This window comes from Ostrea edulis, chromosome 1 (genome assembly GCF_947568905.1).
Source record: "Ostrea edulis chromosome 1, xbOstEdul1.1, whole genome shotgun sequence".
Classification (NCBI taxonomy): domain Eukaryota; kingdom Metazoa; phylum Mollusca; class Bivalvia; order Ostreida; family Ostreidae; genus Ostrea; species Ostrea edulis.
Window position 1 is genome coordinate 29,354,287 of NC_079164.1, and position 19,325 is coordinate 29,373,611.

The 19,325-nt window shown below is 36.7% G+C and overlaps 1 protein-coding gene across 1 annotated transcript; it reads left to right on the forward strand.

Annotated features, from left to right (window-relative positions):
• Positions 1-600: 600 nt before the first annotated feature.
• LOC125664094 (nacrein-like protein) lies at positions 601-19,301 on the forward strand. The gene is made up of 9 exons (XM_056142791.1): positions 601-757; positions 4,052-4,216; positions 6,804-6,988; positions 8,470-8,562; positions 10,372-10,400; positions 10,882-11,012; positions 14,737-14,963; positions 18,799-18,876; positions 19,091-19,301. Exons 1-9 carry the CDS (start codon positions 601-603, stop codon positions 19,124-19,126), a joined length of 1,101 nt encoding a protein of 366 aa, XP_055998766.1. The 3' UTR covers positions 19,127-19,301.
• Positions 19,302-19,325: the final 24 nt, after the last annotated feature.

Below are 19,325 nucleotides of genomic sequence, written 5' to 3' on the forward strand. Positions count from 1 at the left end.
TCTCTCCAATTACAGAAAATTCCCCCACTGTTTTGAACTTCATTGAGAAATGATGCGAATAAATTACATTCCATAGGGTAAATTGTATTCATTTTACTTAGAAAAACTAAATTTAGTTTTTAAAAAGTTCGCAGCACATGTCGTTGGATGCTTAACGATAATAATATCAATTAAGGACACAGTGAAGTTAAAATACCTGACTTGTATACATTTTATATACCTGAATGATTCTTTCTTGTATTCTATTTGATATATAACAAAATAAGAATGACATTGTATTCATTCTGTTTGATTAAGTTGAGATAGTTTACAAAAATCTAAATGTACGTGATATGTCGCCACTATTATCTCCAGTACTTCCGTAGTTTTCCCCCCACAAGCCACAAACTAGAAATGGTGATCTCCGCATTGCCATATGTACGTTAGCAAACACTTCTTCATACCTGCGGATAAAACCTGTTTATCATGACGATACATTGTTGTCTGTCGTAAATATATATAAAAAATCATGGAACAGAACTGATATTTACAGATCGTGTGCATTTCACCGCAGACCTACATGTATATAAGATGTTAGTGCAGCCTTCTTACTCATTAGTCATGGCGCACTTTGGCCTGCTGGTTGTGGTGGTTTTGTGTTTTGTGGGGATTGTATCTGGTGCGGGGTACGAGGGTAAGAGGCCCCAGTCTCAGGGAGCCTGTTACTATGACGACATCAATAAGGCACATTTCAGCTACGAGAGAGACAATTGCGAGGGTGAGAAAATAAAGTAACTGCTATTCAAGTAAATGATTTTATTTATAACTTCTGGCCTGAATATCTCGAAAAAAAATATTTTAAGTCGAAACTTGGATCTAAGTCCGGAATTTTATTCAAATTTCGATTGCTCAAATTTAAGAAAACTAAACTTAAGTTTGTGATTTTTTCAAAAAATTCAAGCCTGTAAAACTTTACTGAACAAAATCACCATTGATAATTTTGGACATTAAAAACCAGAATATAAGATACTTTTTAATTCAAGTTGTCAACAATTAACTTTATTTCAATGATTATTAGTGTGCCTGGTATCAATTCTTTCAAGAACATTAAGTGACACTACAAAGAAATACACTGTAGCCGTGTATTAAAGCGTGAAGAAAATGACCTTTTAATCTTTCTTGATAAAGCATCCTTTATATTTGATATTAGACAAGACAGATATGTATACAGACACTATTTCAGTTTTACTACACCATGTTACTATATTCATGATGACGTGTAGAAGCCCTCATTTATTTGCTTCCCTTTGTTAAGAAACCACATGACATGTACAGGTGTTGTCGTGCGCTTCTTTACCTGCATAATTCGCTTTTGGAAGGTAAATACAGTTACCAGGAACAGGTAATAAAATGGATTGCTCGGAAATTATATAAAAAGAGATATGACGACAGAGTTCCATGACTTCCGTTAGAGCGGACATTGCCCTGTGCCAGGTCGTTTGACTTCGAATATAACATTTGTGGGCGTTAAAAAACATCATTGATTCCCAGGAAACACATAAAAGAAGAAAAGAACAATTCTTTATCGAGACATGTAAGCCTTTTTACAGTGCGTTGTGATAGATGTGGTGGTGCTAAGTGATACAGTAACGGATTATAGTACTCCATCATGAAATGCAGGGCAGGTAGTCTGATTTCTATCGTACACTGTGTGTAAGGGTTTTACGTGTCAGATGGTCAACAGCTAAAGGAATCGGTAATGAAAAGCATTGATAAAAACATAAGTCAACAGGGAATGTTTACTCCTCCTAGGCATCTTATGTTTCCAGTGGTCCGCGTTTCCCCTACTTTCAATTCTGTATTTTTGATAGGATTTATGAGACTGATCACTGGTCGTTATCTTCACCTTTATTCATTATAAGATTTTATGAATTCACAACGAAAGGTGAAGATAACGAACAGTGATCAATCTCATAACACCTATAGCAATACAAAATAGAGAGTTAGGCAAACACGGACCCCTGGACACACAAGAGGTGGGATCAGGTGCCTAGGAGGAGTTAGATAGAATGTTCTATCGTTAAAATGATAATGTCCTACGGACCCGATTTAACGATAGAATGCGTCCTATATACCTGCAATGTAGCAAAATGAAAATTGCACACAGTGCATGTTTCGGTAAAATTATGTAACACATCACTCATATGCATTTGGAAAGTTATCTTAACGACCCACTTGGGCCGTTCTTATTTGCAAATTAGGTAAGCGTTCGTTTTTGGAAAACAGCATGCAGCAGGGTGTTCCGATGGCAGTTTCCGGTAAAATGGCAGTCAGTTCGAATCGAGAAAAGTGACATTTCAAAGTGTTGAGTTTACAATATTATTATACGATTTTTTTACAGTGTTAAGGACTTACAAATTACCAATGAGGTTAGTTGTATATAAATTTAACTTTAAATGTACGCGTTTATTCTTTGATAAGTTTAAAATCGTTTTGGAGCGATTCCGCAATTTTCTGCTACATTACGGGTATATGTGAGGTATTCTAACTGTGGTGAGGGCCTGTCCCGAGACACAGTTAGATTATTCTAACTAAGGAGGAGTAAGCATCCCCTGCATTTGTTTATTAAATTTATTCGTTGGTGTGGTAAGGAATAAGTCAGAAAGTGTTTATAGGACTTAAAAATAGAGGGTTTATCAAGCAGTAACTCAGTGGTAGAGCGTTCACACACACACACACACACACACACACACACACACACACACACACATATATATATATATATATATATATATATAACTTTTAGTAAACTTGAAATCGCAGAATTTTTCCCAAATCAATAACATTAAAACCTATGACTTTTCAACACTATACACGACCATTCCTCACGATAAATTAAAGACTAGACTTTTTGACATCATAAACAGTTGCTTCTTCAACATAAACGGAAAACGAAAATATTCATATCTAGTGATCAGTCATTCAAAAACTTACTTTGTTAAACACCACTCTGATTCCACGCACAAGTACTCTGAAGTTGAAATAAAAAATATGCTAGAGTTCCTCATTGACAATATCTTCGTGGTCTTTGGTGATCAGATCTTCCAACAGTCTGTTGGAATTCCCATGGGCACGAATTGTGCTCCTTTGTTAAGACATTAACGGCAAACTGACAACTCAACTGTATGACAAACGGGATGATTTCAGCTTCTCCATCGTCAACTTCCCATATTTATGTAGCAATATTCCATATTCACCTGCATATGGTGTTTATATCTAAACTCATTCGATATGCAAGAGCTTGTTCTGCGTATAGTCAGTTTTTTAATCGAGGTAAGCTACTGACAAACAAGTTGATGGTACAGAGGTTTCAATAGTCTCGTTTGAAGTCAGCATTTCGCAAATTCTATGGTCGTTATAACGATCTAGTTCGTCAATACAACCTATCATTGGGTCAAATGCTGTCTGATGTGTTTCATACCGATTGTTAAGCCGTTCTTGACACACTGATTTTGACTGCGGATAACCCCATTTACCTGATCAGGATATAGGGCTCACTGCGGGTGTGACCGGTCAACAGGGGATGCTTACTCCTCCTAGGCACCTGATCCCACCTCTGGTGTGTCCAGGGGTCCGTGTTTGCCAAACTATCTATTTTGTATTGCTTGTAGGAGTTATGAGATTGATCACTGTTCGTTATCTTCACCTTGCATATCCATCGTAAAGCTTTAGCGCTTTCATTACATCCTAATAATATGTTTTCTTTTCATATTATTTCAATATTATTATCCGATTACTGAGACCCTATTTCAATTTTGGATATATATATATATATATATATATATATATAAACTTAAATATTGGTAGTGATTGTTCCTTCTATGACCTTCAAAATGAAGGTCCCCTGACACGACAGGCGTTGGCACGTTAAAGAACTTTCACTGTTACGGTCCTGAGCATTAAACATTGGCACATACAGCTGGTGGCGTCTCAATATGAGTAAAACATTCTCAGTGAGACGTAAAAGAAACAACCAACCAACACATGCTAAACAGAGTCAATTTCCAAATAGGTCCAAAGAATTGGTGCAGAATCAACAGATGTTGGACGACGTGTGGCTCAGACAGACGACAGTCTCCTATCAACATAGACACGTACAGAACAATGCGGCGATATTTTAAAAACCTGGAGCTGAAAAATCTCTACAGTAGAGTACCGGCTGAAACCTTTAATAATGGTAAGTACTAAGCAATTTTCTGAATTACAGCCGTCCACTTTTAAAGAAAATTTTTAATTGGAGTCCAAAAGTGGGGAAATATGCAGTTCCGAGTAAAACTGAAACCGTGCTGTATATCATAAAATCGTTACTATTGCATTTAGTCTCAAAAATGTGTGATTAATGAGCAATTAAATAAATAACTCTGTTCAGTTTATTTTTTTCATGCAAATTCAAATTTAGAAAGTGTTTAGAAGGTTTTTAAATAAAAATAGCTATAAATGTGCATTATTTTACTATATTTGTACCATTTAAAATCGAAAACCTTCACTTTTATGTTAAATTTTGAGACTATGTGCAAGTTTTAAAACTGACAATACATCCACAGTGTAATTTTTATAACCCCTATTTGTTCTTTTTGCGAGTATGATTCTCTTTCTGTGTAGAAATTGGAAATATGCTTCCAGAACAATGAGCAAGAGTACACAGCTCGGGTTCGAACCTCTAACATATCTAATTTCGAAGCTTCAGTTATCAAACAGGACAACAACAATAATTTTATTGGGCTACCTGTTTCACAGGCAGACAGAGTCGACCAAGACAATCATTTCCAAGTGTAAACACAAAATGTGCTTATATTTACATTTCCAACTGTTTCTCTGTTATAACCATTTTAAAAAGCTTTTCGTTGTAAATGTCTTACGTGCATGCATGTCAGTGGGCGGGGACTATAAAAATTAACATGGAATGACATGTCAGTGGGCGGGGATTATAGAAATTAACATGGAATGACATGTCAGTGGGTGGGGACTATAGAAATTAACATGGAATGACATGTCAGTGGGCGGGGACTATAGAAATTAACATGGAATGACATGTCAGTGGGCGGGCACAATATAAATTAACATGGAATGACATGTCAGTGGGCGGGGACAATAGAAATTAACATGGAATGACATGTGTATTTCAGTTTCTGTTGGGCAGTAATTTTGATATTCCGATTTTATATTTTCATTTCAGATATGCATATGAGGTATCACTATACTGTACCATAGTTTGGCGTGCTTTCTTTTGTTAAAAGTGTGGGTTATCTGTACATAACCCACACTTTTCTTCAAACCCCGCCCACATTCTCGAAAGAAAAAACAACAACATCACTGTCCACTGTATGAAGTTCCTCCAGATCAAAATTGCACATATCAAACAACTGACTCGGACTAAGTTCTCCAAATACATTATAGATATTCGCACTGAATCTCACTTAAACCTTGATACAAGATAATATCGTCAATGGTCTCGTCCCAAAGTCTTTCTATTTCCATATTCTCCTCAAGTCGAGAAACACGTGTACGTAGAAATACGGGTAGCATTTATAAAGAGTTTTATAAAAGACCCAGTCACGTGATAAGAACGTGTTTGAGAGATAAACTCTTGTGTTTCTTTTATGGTTTCGCATCTTACAATTCTTAATTTTTTTTCTCTCTTATGATTCACCACTTTTTAAAAATCTATTGTATATACATGTAAATGTTTTTCCAGCCAATTTAGTCAAAATATGTATTAGAATGAAGGATATCAAATAAGATTTTCAAAAGAGTAACCACCATCATCAGTTGAATATACAGTGCATTGATAAATTTTTAAACAGAAAAATGCATGAATATCGGTTTTTAGAATTTTATTTGAATTTTTTAAATTTCAATTCTTTAAAGCCAATACCGGTACTAAAAGTCGGAGAATGCGTAAATGTTAAATAAAAATATCAAAACCAACGGTCCAAACATTTATATGCACTTTAAAAACGGCCTTTTAAAAACAATTAATGAACATACATTTTTCGGTGATAGAAAGTCATCATGATAGAAATATATGGTGTACAAAGTGTAATTTAAAGACATAACAATTGGCATCATATTGTAAACAGGCGACCGCGCTTCCGAAAGCTATAATGAATAATAGTAAACTATTGTACAAGTCACTTACCCCATATGATATTGTTGATTATGTGCAGATACCCGATGGGCGTGGTCATGACACTCGGGAGCCATTATGACCACACCCATCGGGTATCTGCACATAACCAACAATATTATATGGGGTAAATTCTACGAGTTTATCAGGTATGTAAGGTGATCAACTCCAATGGAAAACTTGATACTTTATGCATAACGGCATCGCCATTAAATGCAAAGTTTTAATGATTTCCATCGTAGTTGATCGCCTCACTAACCAAAAATTATAGTGATTCCTTAAATATTATACAATAGAAATAGTGTTACGTTGTATTTTTTTTTTTGTTTTTTTTTTTTTTTGGATTTAAGAAATAAATATCATCGAAAGGGTAAAATACATGTACACTGAAAGCATTACTGTTCTCAAACAAATCGATAATGATATTTTGTGACGCCATTTTTCATGGTCTGAGAGAGACTTACGAACTTCCAAGTGAAAAAATATTGAGGTTCCCTGTACGAAATGGATGTGCAAAGCATGGAGAAACAAAAAAAAAATAAAAACCAATATAATGAAATGACATAAGATTATCTGAAATTAAGAATTTTACTTTATCCATAGAATGAATCTGTCCTTTCGTTGTACTCCGTGACAGGTCATTCTCCACACTTTGAAGTCAAGGAAGACGAACTCAGTGAGGATGATAATATCATTTTGACTAATGTTCCTGGAAGACCAAATTACAAATCTTACGTGTTTGCCCAGCTGCACATGCACGTCGGTCGTGAGGACGATAAAGGGTCGGAACATTCTATCAACGACAGATTCTACCCCATGGAGGTAAAACGAGAACTAAGTCTTAACTCTCACATGTTTACTGATCCATTTCAAATGAAATTCTGGTATTTAGATACAAAAGATCAATATGTACCCATAGGCGGACCCAGGAATTTGTGATGGTAGGGGGTGGGGTCTAGCACTTGATCTTTTAGATACTTTTAACAATCTCCACCCCACCCCATTAACACCTTTTTGCTTGTGTACAAAACATCTTAGGGATATCTTGAGACAGTTTTATACATGAAAATGCTTTGTTAATTTACTACATGTACCTAAACAAAATTTTTATGTTACATATATTTTTAAAGAATTCGTAATTGATACTTGTATTTGACGAAAATATAGTAAATTTATATAAGTGTTTCGTCTTATTTATCCTAGAATTGAAGGATATACTTGAGTTGATAAATTTGAATAATGCAGTTACATGCAAGTAGTTGTATCCATTGATTGATCGACTGTATATTGTTTAACGTCCCTCTCGAGAATTTTTCATATAGTGACGTCACCAATACCGGTGATGGGCTTCAAATTTTGGCCTATGATCGGCGCTTACGGCCATTGAGTAGTGAGGGTTCTATAGCGTGCCACACCTACCATGACACGGGGCACACGTTTCTAAAGTAATGTACGAAAACCCGTGACATTCACACCTGATGCCGAGCTTTTGGCAATGGAACTGCCACTACCTGTTTTAACTTGCAACCCCGACCTTCCGCATGCGGGGCGAAGGCTCTTACCTCTAGACCACCGCCGCGATTCATCGTATGGAACAAGAAAACATCATTGTTTGATTATGTGATAGAATAATTCAAAACATCAAAATCAGGTACTAGAGTTTAAGAAACGATGCCTGGTAGGCTATCTTTGTTTACAACTAGAGTGCAAAACGCAGTTAAAAGCTATTAGAGACGCAAGTTTTCATTAGACAACCATAAATTAATCAGTTATATAAATTAGAGAATCCCCAATATATTTTTGGTCCGATGTTGAAAAATGTTATATTCACCTTAAAGACACACGGATGTCAATATCTTTTTCTAGTGTGGTGGTCCACGACATACTCTTGTTCGTAGTAAACATTTCAGAAAAGCATATTGAAATCATGCGTGCAATAATTTCAATACCTAATGTCTAAATGCATATACAAATTGATTGTGTAAGCATTTGTAAATTGGCATGTGCGCATTTGTACGCCTGTATTGTATAATTACTGTGGCATTATTAGATTTCGTGATCAATTACGTGGATTGTATGGTTACGCTATCCCGCGTATTTCAAACATGTAATGTTTCAATGTCCATATCCACGAAATACATCCCAACAAAACTGTCAAATCGGCTATCCACAAAAATTGATCCCCTTGAAATTAAATGATTTTATAGGATTGTATTCCAATAGATACAAAGAATTTAGTCCAGTCTATTGAAAAAGTAAATGAATTGCCTTTATTCAATTGAATACTTGTATTTACTGTTTAGGCCCACATGGTATTTTATGACGACGAGTATTCGGACCTCACCCATGCAATGTCGTCTCCAGACGGTTTGGTTGTCATCGGGGTCATGCTAGAGGTACATGTCTATTATAACTTTATTCCACAAGTGGTAATCTTAAGAAATAAATTTTATTTTTAGCTCACCTGAGCTGAAAGCTCAAGTGAAGCTTTTCTGATCGCCTGTTGTCCGTCGTCTGTCCGTCTGTAAACTTTTTACATTTTCGACTTCTTCTCTAGAACCACTGGGCCAATTATAACCAAACTTGGCCAAAAGCATCCTTGGGTGAAGGGCTTTTCAGTTTGTTCAAATGAAGGGCCATGTCCTCTTCCAATGGGAGATAATCACAAAAATAGGTCGGGTCATTTAAAAATCTTCTTTTCAAGAACCACTGGGCCAAAAGAGCTGAAATTTACATGAAAGCTTTCTGGCATAGTGCAGATTCATGTTTGTTCAAATCATGGTCCCCGGGGGTGGGATGGGGCCAATAGGGGATCAAAGTTTTACATGAAAATATATTGGAAAAATCGTCTCAAGAATTACTGGGCCAGAAGAGCTGAAATTTACATGAAAGCTTCCTGCCATAGTGCAGATTCAAGTTTGTTAAAATCATGACCCCCGGGTGTAGGATAGGGCCGCAATAGGGGATCAAAGTTTTACATACAAATGTATAGAGAAAATCTTTAAAAGTCTTCTTCTCAAGAACCACTGGGCCAAAAAAGTTTACATTTTGAAAGCTTCCTGACATAGTGCAGATTCAAGTTTGTTAAAATCAATTCCCCCCCGGGAGTAAGATGAGGTGACAATAGGGGATCAAAGTTTTACATACAAATCTATAGCCTTTGGGAAAATCTTGAAAAATCTTCTCAACAACCACTGAGTCAGAAAAGCTGAGATTTATCTGAAAGCATTCTGACATAGTGCATATTCAGGTTCGTTAAACTCATGACCCCTGGGGTTAGGATGGGGCCACAATAGGGGATCAAAGTTTTACATAACTAATAAATTGATTGATTGATTGATGTTTTCCGCCACACTCATTGATGTTTTCCACCACACTCAACAATTTTTCAGTTATCTGGTGGCGCCCAGTTTTTATTGGTGGAAGAGAGAACCCAGATACCTGGGAAGAGACCACCGACCTTCCGAAAGTAAACTGGGAAACTTTCTCACTTACCGGCGCGAACGGGATTCGAACCCGCGCCGACAGAGGTGAGAGGCCTTGTGATTTTGAGTGCGATGCTTTTTTTTTTCTTTTCTCTTTTATTTTTTTGAGCGCGATGCCCTAACCACTCGACCACTACTAATAAATAGAGAAAAATCCTTAAAATTTTTCTCTTTAACAACCATTGGACTGAAGAAGTTTGCATTTGCACAAAACCTCCTGACATAGTGCAGTAGGGGATCAAAATTTTACCTACAAATATATAGGGAACATCCTTAAAAATCTTGTTCTGAAGAATCACTGGGCCAGAAAAGTTTACATTTACATGAAAGCTTCATGACATAGTGCAGATTCAATTTTGTAAAAATCATGGCCCCCGGGAGTTGGTTGGTGCCACAATAGGGATCAAAGTTTTACATGCGAATATATAGGAAAAATCGTTAAATATTAGACAAGGTAACTCAGGTGAGCGATGTGTCCCATGGGCCTCTTGTTGAAAAATACATACATGTACTTGAGGGTATGAAATGAGACGCTCCATGACGGTATACTCCATGAAGCGCGCATTTTCGAAAATGAAATAATTTTTTTATACTTACAATCTATTTTTTCTGTCGGAATTCCCAGCCGTTAAAATAGATGTACATGTACTATATTTATTAAAATTCATACAACTTCAACGCCCTCATGGGAAACTTTGGGAACATTTCAATTAATTCTAGGTAAATGGTAGATCTGATGACTCTAGTGAATCAGACGAATCTGATGACGACGACGATGATCATGGTAGAAAGAGAAACAAACATGGGGTAAGGCCGGACTATAACCGCTTTAAACATGTAGATTATGGGGTGTTAATGCTCAGTCGAGATAATGCTGAAAATCTGATTTAATTTCCATTTTGTTAAGCATAGAAAAGGATGTATATTTGAATTATTGTAGGACCTCCGAGGATGTGACGAAGCCGATGAACGTCATAGGCAAAATTACTACAAAGGGGTAATTTTTAAGCATTCTATTCAAATGGGAATCAACACACATTAATAGTTTATGACCAATCAAAATAATATGCATATATATCCTGCACTCCTATTTCTATCAACATGTAACATTTAAAAAATCCAACAAAAAACAAAACAAAAAAAAACCAACATTGATAACATTTATGTAACATTTAACGAAATTGATCAAATAAACACAAATTATAGTTATATTGCATTATTTTATATCTTATGTACACAGCATGGCGAATGTAAGGTTAGATTTGCTAAAAGACTGAGTCACCTTATGGAGAAATACTATAAAAAGATCAAGGAACACAAACCAGAGAATCCCGGGAATTCCACCGACACAAGACCCAGAGGTAAGCATTCTCCACCGTCACAAGTTCCAGAGGTAAGCATTCTCCACCGACACAAGGCCCAGAGGTAAACTTTCTCCACCGACACAAGGCCCAGAGGTAAGCATTCTCCACCGACACAAGGCCCAGAGGTAAGCATACTCCACCGATACAAGGCCCAGAGGTAAGCATCCTCCACTGACACAAGGCCCAGAGGTAAGCATTCTCCACCGACACAAGGCCCAGAGGTAAGCATTCTCCACCGACACAAGACCCAGAGGTAAGCGTTCTCCACCGACACAAGGCCCAGAGGTAAGCATTCTCCACCGACACAAGGCCCAGAGGTAAGCATACTTCACCGATACAAGGCCCAGAGGTAAGCATTCTCCACCGACACAAGACCCAGAGGTAAGCATTCTCCACCGACACAAGACCCAGAGGTAAGCATTCTCCACCGACACAAGGCCCAGAGGTAAGCATTCACCACCGACACAAGGCCCAGAGGTAAGGATTCTCCACCGACACAAGGCCCAGAGGTAAGCATTCTCCACCGACACAAGGCCCAGAGGTAAGCATACTCCACCGATACAAAGCCCAGAGGTAAGCATTCTCCACCGACACAAGGCCCAGAGGTAAGCATTCACCACCGACACAAGGCCCAGAGGTAAGCATACTCCACCGACACAAGGCCCAGAGGTAAGCATTCTCCACCGACACGAGGCCCAGAGGTAAGCATACTCCACCGACACAAGGCCCAGAGGTAAGCATTCTCCACCGACACAAGGCCCAGAGGTAAGCATACTCCACCGACACAAGGCCCAGAGGAAAGCATACTCCACCGACAAAAGGCCCAGAGGTAAGCATTTTCCACCGACACAAGGCCCAGAGGTAAGCATACTCCACCGACACAAGGCCCAGAGGTAAGCATTAGACTCCGAGGTAAGCATTCTTCACTGGCACAAGAAACAAAGATAAGCATTCTCCATTGACACACATCCCAGTAATAAGCATTTCTACCGACGCAAAACCCAGAGGTAACCATTTTTCACCTAAAATAGACCCAGTAGTAAGCAGTGTTTCTCTTATTGATGACTTTGGGGCTTTGAAAGTGTAATTACTAAATTCAAGTACATTAATAAGATAAATAAAATCGCCATGACGCCGACAAAGGATAAGGGTTCTATTTGCCCACTAAAGGAATGCACATTATAAGGGCTCTATTTACCCACTAATGGACTGCACATGATAAGGGTTCTATTTGCCCACTAAAGTACTAAACACAATAAGGGTTCTATTTGCCCACCAAAGGACTATATATGATAAGGGCTCTATTTGCAAACCAAAGGACTATATAGGATAAGGGCTCTGTTTGATAGCCAAAATCGACACCCGTGCTTTTGTTTCAACACTGTAACGTGCGCCGAATTCACAAATCAAAGGATGAATAGCATGCTAAGCACCTGATCTCACCTTTGGCATGCCCAAGGGTCTATCTTTGCCCCTCTTAATTTTTTGTATTCTTTATAAGATTTATGAGATGGATCACTGTTCCTTTTCATCACTTTATCATCGACTATCGTAACAACAAGTTTATTTGTGGGCAAGAATCCCGATGACAACTCAGTTGTTATTATACCCGCACTTTCTAAAGAAAGTTCAGGTGTATTGTTGTTACCCAGGGGTGCGTTTTACAAAAGAACTTACGGCCAACTTTACATACTGGAATTTTCCAGTTTATTGTAAGATAATTCGCTCTAAATGCAAAGTCTTTTTTTTAAATGTGGAAAATTAAGCCTCAAAAAAGCTTTTCTTCATTCATTTAAAGTAAAAACTGTGTAATACACTTTAAGACTTTCGACTTTGTCGTAAGTTGTTTTGTAAAACGGGGCCCTGGTATGTCCGCCCGTCTGTCACACTTCCTTCTACCTCGAACTCCTCTTTTATTTTAAGCAGCAACCACTTATATGGAATGTGATAGGTGGTGCACTGTAGATGTGCAAGAAGGCTTCAGGATTTTCAATTTTATCCTAAGGGCAAAATGGGAGTAAAAACACGGTATTTTTCTATATAAAAAACCCCTGGTTCCTCATACATTTTACGTAATAGCCATATCATCTTTCGGGAGATGATTGTTGGTATCCTGTAGATGTGCAGTAGGATTTCCGAATTATCATTCCTGGTGGTCAAATGGGGATCGAAAACGACGTTTTCGTACAAAAACCTGATAAACCTGGTTCCCAGAACCTCTCTTACATTTTACGCAGTAGCCAAATCATATTTTGATGATTGGTGATATCCTGTAGATGTGTAATAAGTTTTTTGAATTTTCATTTTCATCCTGGGGGCCAAATAGGGGTAAAAAACCGATGTTTATACATCCCCCCAACAAAACCCCTGGTTCCCAAACTTCCTGATGGTGTCCTTTAGATGTGCAATGAGTTTTCGGAATTTTCATTTTCACATTGAGGGGCAAATGGGGTGGGAAAAAAGACAAACAGAAACCTGGTGCTCAGTGCATTGTGTCATATGCAACAAGAATATATTTACTTTAAGGGTTGGAATATCAACCATTTTAAAGATTTTAGTACAATAAAAAATTGATGAAGGTTGGGATGACTCCGTGGCACTTGCCCATCAATATGCTCAATGCATCTTGATATATGAAGCAGGAATATATGATTTAGGGGTCCTCAAATGCTTTAAATGTTTTTCAACAATTATGAAATAAGGTTTAGGATGACCCCAGGGCACACTCAATGCATCTTGATTGATTGTATATTGTTTAACGTCCCTCTCGAGAATTTTTCATTCATAAGGAAACTTCACCATTGCCGGTGAAGGGCTGCAAAATTCAAGCCTAAGCTCGGCGCTTATGACCATTGATCAGGGAGGGATCTTTATCGTGCGACACCGGCTGTGACACGGGGCCTCGGTTTTTACGGTCTCATCCGAAGGACCGCCCCCATTTAATCGCCTCTTACGACAAGCAAGGGGTATTGAAAACCTATTCTAACCCGGATCGTCACGGGACAATGTATCTTGACATATGCAGCAAGAATATATATGGTATAGTGTATGTTATATGGTTACAATCGTGGTTTTGCTATTTACACAAATACGACGGAGAGTAAATTTAAATGCAAACATTTGTCTTATGACAGCACCTAGTTTTATTTTGTCGAGGACTTTATCAGTAAAGAAAAATATCAAACGGTATCAAAATGTAAATATACATTTGACTCGTACTCGTACCTGAATTTTAAACAAAAACAAATACGTCACAAAAAGGGATGCTACTTAAAAAAAACGAACAGGTAAATCCATGGTAAATTTCGGCAGACGTCCGCCACAACGTCTATAATAGAAATACAGACAGCAAACACGTGATGTGTTTCATCCAATGACGGAGCTATTGCCTGGTAAGAAGCAACATATTAGAACATTGAGAACCTGACATTTGGCGTTTTAAAAGAAAATGCTTCGAAACAGACTGATATTCAAATCGAGTTCCCAGAACTTCACTCTGGCGCTTAATTAAAAAAAAAACTGTATTCCAGCACAAGAAGCGGCTGGTTGTTACATCATCTTCCCTTTGTCTTTACAGCTCAGTAACGCCATGGTATCATTTTACTATGATATGATGTGAACAAGACATCAGCGTAAGGGAGAGAACTGTGTATCACAAGATAAGAGAGCAATTTACACTTATTATTTAAAGATAATTAAAAAATATATCTCTAATCTATAGATCTTCAATGTGGAAAAACTCCAAGTCAAGAAGCCATCAGTCGACACTGCGTCAAGAAAGCGACACACCATGACGACATGGTGAGTGTTGAGTGTGGGATATCCCCTGCAGATGTCCTTCCACGTGATCAAAGATTTTACACGTACGCAGGATCTTTAACCACGCCCCCTTGTTATGAAACTGTACAGTGGATTGTCTTTAAGTGTCCAGTGAGAGTGTCTAAAAAGGTAAACCTTAATATCATTTTCTGTATATATATATATATATATATATATGTGTGTGTGTGTGTGTGTGTGTGTGTGTGTGTGTGTGTGTGTGAGTGATATGAAGATTTATTCACCCAAGAAAAATCATATTCGGGAATATGATTATTATCTTGGGTGAATAAATCTTCATATCTCCCAAACATTTATTTATGCAATATATTGTTTGTTATACCGAAACAAAGCAAGACTATATTTATTTAAGTTTTTTTCCTATACCTTGTATGTAGCCGAGATCGCCCTAACAGTAACACCGCGCCGTCAACGTATTAGAAAGTACAAACAACGAAATATGGCGATATCATAACCAGTTCTTGCATGTCCATTCTCTTTGAATGCTGATTTACTAGCTTTAACTGTGTATCAGAGACCCGCATATTTTGTACCTTACGAACTATGAAAGTAGAATGACTCGAACTTATCGTGAAATCACAATACGCTTCGTCTACCTTGACGTTAAATTTATGGAAAATGCACGAGGCTGCCCTGGGGTGAAATATGATAGGGAGATATGATGTTTGAGAGGGAGATATGAAGTTTTATCATCCCTGGCACCTGACTGACTAGACCAATCAAATTACGCGTTGCATAGAATTCTCATACTGATATATATATATATATATATATATATATATATATATATATATATATAATCCAAATAGAAAGAGTTGATATCACACAGTCAAAATAATTCAATAAAAAAAGCAGGAAAATATACAGTTCCAAAATATATTTAAATCACTAGCGCTTTCTGGATTTTAACATCCATCCTCAGGTGAATACAAATTTTAAATAATCCATTTAAAATTTGTATTCACCTGAGGATGGATGTTAAAATCCAGAAAGCGCTAGTGATTTAAATATATTTTGGAACTGTACATTTTCCTGCTTTTTTTTTATTGAATTATATATATATATATATATATATATATATATATATATATATATATATATATATTGGTATATGTTATACCTCCTTGTACCATAGTTTGGCGTGCTTTCTTTTGTTAAAAGTGTGGGTTATCTGTACTTAAAACATTGTTGTGACGTCAGTTCATTATTTTGACAGTACTCTATTTTTCATACTGTACTGAACATAGTCCAGTATTATTAAGAGCAGTCCAGTATTATTAAGAGCAGGCCAATATTATGAGAAATACTGGACTGACAGTAAAAACCAGGAACAAACACCACTCTTTGTTGTTCGAAAAAACATATTTATTATTTATCAAATACAATATTCAAGGCATGGAATATTCCAGTAAATTATACGAAATGAATGTTTCTTGAATAATCCGATATAATCCGGATATGAAATCGTTAAGTCACCACAGTTATAAATCCATGTCACAATCATTCATTTAAACACATGCACATTAAAGTCGCAAATTCACTGTTACATCCCCGGCAGTGATGTTTATTTCTTTTCTCGATCCAAAGGAAACACTTTCATTGAGCTTCACTTTTTTCGGCTCCGGCGGGGACACTGTGGACGGTTTCTGAAATAAATCACTAACACTCTGTAATTGATCATCGGAGGTGCGTTTGTAGTTGCGAATCGCAGATGACCTGACGAATCTTTTATTTGCTCTCAAATGATGCTGCAGTGATATGATTATTTCATACACTGTATTCGGATAGTACTCTTTTCCTGCCTTATTTCGTACTTCAAGAATAAAGAATTTCAATGCCGAATTCAAATGTTCATTTGACATAGTCAGAAGTTCGCCGTGCCATTTCCGCGCGTTTTCCCAAGAATTAAAGACGCTCACTGCCCAACGTGTCTTGTTAATGGTATTGACAGGTTTGGAGTTCAAAACAAAGTCTTGTACATCGTGTTCCTGTAAAGGCAATGCAAATCGCTCGAAATTGTCCACTTTCTCGATTTCCTGTGAGGCCTGAACTAAGAGGTCATTGTCTGCATCTGATATATCAGAAAAACAGTCACTTTTAAGGTCAAAGTTCAATTTAAAATTTGGTTTCTTCCTTCTTTCTTCATCTAAATCCAGAATATCATTCAAAATAGCATCAGAATTCTCGTCTGCTAAATCCGTAGTAGTATCGCGAAATTTATTTTGAGTAAGAGGGTAGTCATCATCTGAGTCCATTTCTTCAAGGCACCCGGACTAAATGCTAAAAGAGGGATGCGGCTTCTGTTTTTATACCAGTTATAAGCCTACGTGTCAGTATCATATTATTAGGGTTCCCAGAAAGGAACGTAGGAAATCAATGTTTTATTTTATCTAAAACATTCTTTCCGAACACCCTTTACGTCCCCTCATTCACCCAAGAAAGAAAACCTGTTTTGTTGAGTACAGTCTTCAGACAATAGAAGCGTTCGAATCGCTTTCCATGAAGAACAAAACCCTGTTTTGAGGAGTACCGTATTATGACAATTGAAATGATGAGCTAACAGTTTTTTGTGAATTAAAGACAAGATTTTACCTTGTGTGCCATTAAAGTTTATGAATTCCTAATATATCAAAATTATTAAAAACAAATCAGAAACGAAAGGTGTAAATATATTTGTCTATACCAATGATTATTTGTACGTGGGTTTTTTGTGTGCGTTTAAATGCATTTGTTTTTTGATAGAACAATGTTTTAAGTAAGATACAAGACTCGATGGTCTATTGTGTCAGATACGGGACTGATCACTCGCCGCTACGCGGCTCGTGCCAGTCCCGTATCTGACATAATAGACCATCTTCGTCTTGTATCCCTTACATAACCCACACTTTTCTTCAAACCCCGCCAACATTCTCGAAAAAAAACAACAACACATCACTGTCCACTGTATGAAGTTCCTCCGGATCAAAATTGCACATATCAAACACGGATAACTGACTCGGACTAAGTTCTCCAAATACATTATAGATATTCGCACTGAATCTTACTTTAAACTTGATACAAGATAAAATCGTTAATGGTCTCGTCCCAAAGACTTTCTATTTCCATATTCTCCTTAAGTTGAGAAACACGTGTACGTAGAAATACGGGTAGCATTTATAAAGAGTTTTATAAAAGACCCAGTCACGTGATAAGAACGCATTTGAGAGAATCAGACTTGTTTCTTTTATGGTTTTGCGTCTTACAATTCTTAATTATTTTTTCTCTCTTATGTTTCACCATTTTTTTTTAATCTATTGTATATACATGTAAATGTTTTTCCAGCCAATTTAGACAAAATATGTATTAGAATGAAGAATATCAAATAGGATTTTCAAAAGAGTCCACCATCATCAGTTGAATATATTGCTAAATTTTTAAACAGAAAAATGCACGAATATGGGTTCTTAGAATTTTAATTGTAATTTTAAATTTCAATTCTTTAAAGCCAATACCGATACTAAAAGTCGGAGAATGCGTAATTGTTAAACTAAAATAGCAAAACCAACAGTCCAAACATTTATATGCACTTTAAAAACGGCTTTTTAAAAACAATTAATGAACATCAATTTTTCGGTGATAGAAAGGCATTATGATAGAAATATATGGTGTACAAAGTTTAATGTAAAGACATAACAATTGGCATCATATTGTAAACAGGCGACCGCGCTTCCGAAAGCTATAATAAAATATAATGAATAATAGTAAACTATGGTACAAGTAACTTACCCCATATAATATTGTTGATTATGTTCAGATACCCGATGGGCGTGGTCATAATGACACTCGGGAACTACGCCCCCTCGTGTCATTATGACCACACCCATCGGGTATCTGCACATAACCAACAATATCATATGGGGTAACTACTACATGTCTAAATATTTACAAAAAGTCTCTTGTTTCATAGGCGTTAAAGCGATTACAAGAAGTGGAAGATTCCCATAAAGACCCTTTAAAAAAGATCGGCGTTCGACGACCAATCCAGGTAATGTAGTGCTTTCCGTGGGTTGTTGTTGGGTTCTCTCATTGATTGAAATAATGACCAGTATAAAGCATCATGACAAAGCGTTATGATTCTAACGTTTGTTCTCCCTTTGTGTACGTACAAACATTTCCTTCCTTTTGAATATATATATATATATATATATATATATATATATATATATATATATATATTCATTTTTATTTTATTTTTTCAGAAAAATAGATATGTTGAAGTTTACAGAAATTTTTGAAGGAGTTAACAGACGCCCACAGCATTTATACCTAGAGCGAACAGAAAGTTGATACTTTAATTTGGAAAAATGCTTTATGGTTTTAAACTACAACGATTATCAGATGTACATATACATAGACACCTTAGCACATTAATCTTTAGTTATTATTAATAAAATATATCACACAGTTTTATTCCTAAACTCTATGTCGATAATA